Here is a 6539-nt window from a genome sequence, read left to right on the forward strand (position 1 = left end):
CACATGCGGAACAAGCTCCTACTACTGACTGTAGTCTCTCGCCTCTGGCCAAAAGAGTCTCCATGACGCTAAATGACGATTGTTGAGTCATCTGAGGTTTTTTCCAGACACACAATACAGAATTCTCTCGTCTCAGGGGGACATGAGGGAGGGAAGCACGGCCATTCGAAAATACTACCGGGTTTCTACTGATGCCAAACTTAATGCTAATCGGTGAAGTATCCCTTTAAGTATCCCTTTAACTATCCCTTATCCCTTTTAGTTATCCCTTGCTACCAACGCCCCATTTAGTACTCATCATTGTAATCTCTACACACTCATTGGTTGGCCTTCCCTTCACATCCGACGACAAAGACACTGGTTCTACTTAATCTATAAAATGATCCTAGGCAAAGGCCCTACCTACTTGAGAAACCTAATCTCGTTAGCTTCTCCCTCTCGCAATCTGCGATCAAGTAGGTTTTATCTCATTATCAGTAGGTCTATCTGATTGGAACGAACTGCAAAAATCCTTAAGGCTTGAATCAATTGTACCGTTATCCGCTTTCAAACGATTGATATCTAACCTACTGTCACACCACTGTTCATGTTAGCATTACCATTTTTTCCCCTGTGCAAACTAGTGCAATTACTTTATCGTCTTTTCTTTCTGTATTGTTATTTGTCAATATTGCATAATGCACTTTATTTTATATACAGTTTATTTATCTAGTACGTTCTAATGTTCTAACGTATCTAATACTGTCTAGTTATTGCATTCTGACTTATTTTTGTACGATGCACTCTTGACTGAACAACTGTTTGTAACCTGTATTATACTGTCTTGTCTTTTACGTGTAACTTTATGTTGTCTGCACCATGACGCTTTATCTTGGCCAGGTCGCCGTTTTTAATGAGAATGAGTCCTCTATGTGCCTACCTGGTTAAATAAAGGTTAAAAAAATAATAAAAAAACAGTGCTTAAAGGGCTGTACAAATACTGTCAGCCATCTAACTTGTCATGGAGACTCGCAATAAAACGGCATCTTTTCAGTTTCGAGTCGACTAGTAGCCTAGCTGTATCATTTCTCCTGATACTGCCCTCTGTAACCGGTAGGCGTGGCTTGGGCGTGGCCTCGTAGGGGAGCAAAGCAAGTGCATTCTGGGAGTTGTTGTCTTTCATGCACATGAGCCAAAAATACATTTTCTGGCTTTTCTCAGTCTAGAAGGCACCAATAATTTCACATTTCTATTACATAAATGACCCAATTTAAACACACATTCATCTTTCCAGCGGTGAAATATCCCTTTAAGTCACATGCTAAAATCATGATGACATATGGTTTGCTTCACTGATATACACACTCCGCAACTGGAAACAGAATATCTTAAATGTATTGTTTCAGAACATTTGAATAGTTATGCGAGTCAGTTGAGAAAGAGAATTGCAGCCATTTCCACATTATAATCTGTTTTAGAATTAAACTGAGCATAAAATGAGGAGAGATTCCAACTCTTCAGTGACAAATATCCTGCCCAAGTATTATTATACCCGAAATTTATGATAATGCTAAACATCTGAGACATTTGTTTTGTACGATTTTTATTTTTTTATTTTTGTACGTTTAAACAAGGCAATTTGGCAACTGAGCCAGATGTTTTGAATTGGTTGAGCCAGTGGTTTATGGTAATTATTTTTCATATTAAATAGGGTTTTCATGTACTGTAGTTAGTACCTCATAACCATTATTATTAAGCATTATGGAAAAGACAGGAATGATTCTGACAACTCAAACCGTTAGCTGATGACTTTGCTGTGCAACTTTTTTGTCAATGTAAACCTTGTTCAATGTCTATTCATTTGAATGAAGACAAAAGTGTGCAGTTCTAAAATATTTAATTAATCTCATAAAAGCCTTGTGCACATGCTGCAACATAATGAAGTACGTTTCCATCATGTTGTGAAACCTTATTTATATGAATGACAACATACAGGTGGAGGGATGTCAGAACACTTGTCACATTAGTGAGATAAACTGTCGTTTTGCACGTGACGAGATTAGATGAATATTCTTCTCCCAAACTCTCATTTAGGCAAATTATTTATAAGAGAAAATTAAAAGTGTAAAAAGTAGTTTCAATCTGTATGCATTGGAACTTATTACTAACATTGCAGAATTTCCAGAGCAACATTGACCGTAAACAGAATATCACAGATAACAGACAGGAAGAGACTTCATCATGTCACAGCTGAGGATCTCCAGAGTTACCAGATTCAGAGCATCAACCTTCAGAGATACGAAAACAAATACATCCAGTGATTGAGAGCGAGAGAAAAATGTACTTTTAGTGTTGTTTCAGTGTGTAAGTTGAGGACTCACGCATGCATTGCTGGTTGTAATCGCTGCAGCACTTTGTTTTGCAGCCAGCGTTGCAGTTGCAGACATTGCCAGCATTGTACTTCTCATTGCATCTCCCATGACAGGAGGTTGAAGCTACAAAAAAACAAAAACAATCAGTAGTTAGAGAATGATGTGTTTTTAAGGCTGTATAAATGTGTCAGCATGTCAAGGGGCGAATTTAACTTCGGCTGGTGGCAGAACATGGATCTGGGGGATTGAAGAGGACAAATCCAGGCAGGTTGGGACCAGTGTTGTCTGTGATCCACTGCTGATACTGTGACACACGAGTGTATCCATCAGGTTTGTCTGGCATGGCACAATCTTCAGTCCAGCTAATGATACCAGACTGAACCCATAATGAACACTGCCGACTCACCATCGGACCACCAGAATCCCCCTACAGAGAGAGAAACATGGAAAAAGAGATACTATGTTTTTCAGTTCTTTTAGTAACACCAAACAGGGACAAGATACAGTCAGTCTTCATGCACCCTCAATTATGCTGTGTTCATAATTCTCATTTAGAATTGATCTGATTGGTAGTTGTACCTTCCAGTGGCCTCTGCCTCCATTTCTTAAACCAGCACAAATCATATTGTTGGTGATTTTCTCATAACAGAGTGGATCACACTTTGAATTCTCCAACACTAGAACTGTAGCTTCTTGCAGAGTCCCAGGAGGAGGTAAATGTGCTGGACACACACACATACAAACATCAGTTAATGATGTTAGGAGTAGGCATTTTTATGTGACGTAATAAGAGTACAGTATGTATTTGTGTAAGTGTATTACTATTTCGTCCAACATCTCCCCAGCCTGTGATCCAGCCATTGGTGTTGGTAGCAAAGACACTGTTCTGAGCTGCTAGACACACGGGTCTAATAAAGTCAGTAAAGGTGACTGTGGAGGACAGGCGCAGTAGAGCGATGTCATTATCGTAGGTGTTTTGGTCGAATGGTAAATGATGGTAAACGATGTCTTTGATAGTCCTGGTGATTTCATTGGTTTTAGCTCCCTGTTGTGACATCTTTCCCAAATACACAAGCACATCGGATTTGTCTATACTGAATACATGGAGAGAAAATTAGTAAACAAAAGAAAAATATAGCAAACTTTGCTATTGATACTTTGCAGTCACGTGATATCTGGCGGGCAACAAACGCAGTTAGTGCATCCAATCGCACAACAACTATCTGGCATGTCGTGTACACCTCAAAACACCAACTTTTGTATATTAAAACTGGCAACGTCCTGGCAAGATCCTTGATTAGTTCACTGGTTTTCGTTGCTAGAGAATGACGTTCTTGCCCGCCAGCCAGCCAGTACAACTGACGTCACGTGCAAAGTATCAATACAAAGGAAGTATACTTTACCATAAATATTACAAGTGCAAACTGTTGGATGCTTAACTGCATGTTATTTACAACTAAATTAAAATGTTTTATAGTTTAATTTATATTAAATGGAATTAGTTGAACTTAAAACTGCTTTTTTTGACCAACTTAAATAACTTATCTTTATGTGATTTCATAATTACTCCTGTTGCCTTTTAAATATGACTATTGTGGAATGTACTTGCAAGCATTTATGGTAAACTAAAATATCATTTCTATTTAACCCTCCGATGGTCTTCAGGGTCTTTTTGACCCACAAATGACTTTTGCTCAAAAAAAAAAAAATGTTCCCTTTGTCCAAATGGTATGAAACCTTCTACAGCTCTCAACACTTTCTAGATCTACAAAAAAAAAAAAAAAAATTGGAATTATATCTGTTTTTATGTTAGCGTGACAAAATTTGTGACACTCGTGGTCTTCAATCAAAATAGACAAAATTCATCATCAAAATCAAAAACAACGCAGAATACATTGACAGAAATGACAGAAATAAAGTGGCACACTTCCACCAATTCAAAAAGCATCCACAATGCTAAATTATTTTGCTCACAACACGCGTACACACACACACACACACACATATAGAGGAATACATTTTTGAGACTATAAAAACTGTTCTCTTATCATTTGTCAAATAAAATCATCCAAAATGCAGTACCACCACAAAAATAAATTGGTGACACTGACACATTGAAAATGTGCACACTCACACACACACACACACACACACACACACACACAATGAACATTTGTAAGGCAATAATTTGTCAAATAAAATAATCCAAAATGCAGTACCACCAAAAAATAAATTGGTGACACTGACACATTAAAAATGGGGTTCAGTACAAAAAAATGCTAAACTTTGACAAAAATATTTTATTTTTGTTATAATTGTGATTTTATAATATTTAGATATGAATCCAACTGAATCCAACTTGTGAAAAGATATCTTTCAGGTAGTCAAATAGCAAATAGCATATACTGGAGCTCTATAGCCATCTAGTGGTTAAAGTGATTTTTTTTTTTTTTAACTGCATTTTCCAAAAAATGGGCATAAATGTTACATTAAACCATTTAAAATTATCCATGTTATCCCCATGAATGAAAGTTAGAAATCTGGGTTTTTTATTGAGGGAATTTTACATCAAATACTGTTTTTTTGTAAAAAAGCTTATTTAAATATTTATTTATTTATAGAAATTTAAAAGATATCATAAATTCTCCAAAAACTGCACAAATGTTGAGTAAAAACATTAACAAACAGAATAAAATTACATTTGTAAAAAAAAAAAAACTATTATCTTGTTACAAAATTAAATGTTATTGTCTGGGGTCTCTGGAGACCCCAAAAAACACGAGTGTAGACATAAATAAAGACCATCAGAGGGTTAAACTTGTATGGCATATCAAAATATGTGTAATTCGTTAATGCATGACAAAAGATTAAAACATAATGAATTAAAATGTGCTTGAAAGTAAAAGTTGACATTAATATGACATTCTTACAACATGTGCTTTTTAAAGCAACACCAAAGCACTTTTCCTCTGCGGTCGCCTACAGGTTGGAAGTGGAATTGTCCATTAGCGCTGTCGTAAATAATTTCGCCTACCCTCACACGCACGCTCGCTGTTTATGCAGCACCGGCTTTGGAAATCTCGATGTCCACAGACAAGGTAGAGTATGTTGCATGATTTCATGAAAGTATGGTGTATTGCAACATCAGAAACGAAGAAAAACAAACTAATGACATTGCTTGCTATTTTTTTTTTTTTTTTTTTTACTATTGTAACGCTTGTCGTAAAGCAAGTCAAATTAGTAGTTTCTTATGTCTCATTTGAACTACAGATCCGCTACCCGATCTAGCAAACTTGCATAGTGCGGTTATAGCCGATAGAGGGCTGCAAAGCGAATGCAGAAGTGCCGTTCACCCTGTTACGAGTTGATGAACCACTGAAACATTATTTTAAGGTACAAAAGAATCTTTGGTGTTGCTTTAAAAGTATTTTTCCCCTACTATGGTAGTCAATGGGAGGTGAGATCTGCTTGATTACCAACATTCAGCAGAACAAAGACATTTATACAGGTTTGGAACAACTTAAGGGTGAGGAAAGATGACCCCTAAAATATTTTTGGGTGAACTATCCCTTTAAGTGCATCAAGAAACATAGTCATGAAACTGTGCTCTCTTTGAGTACACTAAAGTGGCCCTTTATTTCATTAATATTGTATTATCTTTTAAATATATACTTTTAAAATGCAATGCAGTTAAGCACAATTTTTCACAAGGAAGAATATATCACCAAGCAAAACAGTGTATTAAAATATGTGTGTTTGTGAGTGATGTCTAACCCAATGAGACAGTGAGCAGCTGTCAGCACCCATTCATTGTTGATGAGGGAGCCGCCGCAAAAATGTCCCCCATTGCTGTGAAGACTGGCCATCCATGGCCATGACCCTTCGGGTGCATCCACGCCACCCACAATACGAGGGTTTAAAGGGGGACGTCCACATACTGAGAAAGAGACAGAGATTGCTCACAGTGACACAAAAAGTGTACGGCAAAAATATTAGACCACAAGATTTCATATTAACATGTAGAGAGAGAAGGGCACTTACCATTCAGCTGAGAAAGGGAATCTGCAGTGAGAGAGAAAATGTTACAGATTATGATGGAAATCATCAAAACCTTTACATTTACATTTACATTTGAAAAGAAAGCTATTTAAAGTCCCTATTTAACAATTATTTCACTAGTTCAAGGAA

General features: G+C 36.8%; 1 protein-coding gene across 1 annotated transcript; it reads right to left on the reverse strand.

Moving 5' to 3' along the window:
• Window positions 1-1860: 1860 nt before the first annotated feature.
• LOC307170780 (testisin-like) lies at window positions 1861-6282 on the reverse strand. The gene is made up of 6 exons (XM_079892076.1): window positions 6126-6282; window positions 3174-3445; window positions 2931-3073; window positions 2565-2778; window positions 2361-2474; window positions 1861-2267 (listed from the first exon to the last, which is right to left on the reverse strand). The coding sequence occupies exons 1-6, from the start codon at window positions 6215-6217 to the stop codon at window positions 2263-2265; spliced, it is 840 nt and encodes a 279-aa protein (XP_079748202.1). The 5' UTR covers window positions 6218-6282; the 3' UTR covers window positions 1861-2262.
• Window positions 6283-6539: the final 257 nt, after the last annotated feature.

The sequence above is a fragment of the Squalius cephalus genome, assembly GCF_949319135.1.
Source record: "Squalius cephalus genome assembly, chromosome: 1".
NCBI classification, from domain to species: Eukaryota; Metazoa; Chordata; class Actinopteri; order Cypriniformes; family Leuciscidae; genus Squalius; species Squalius cephalus.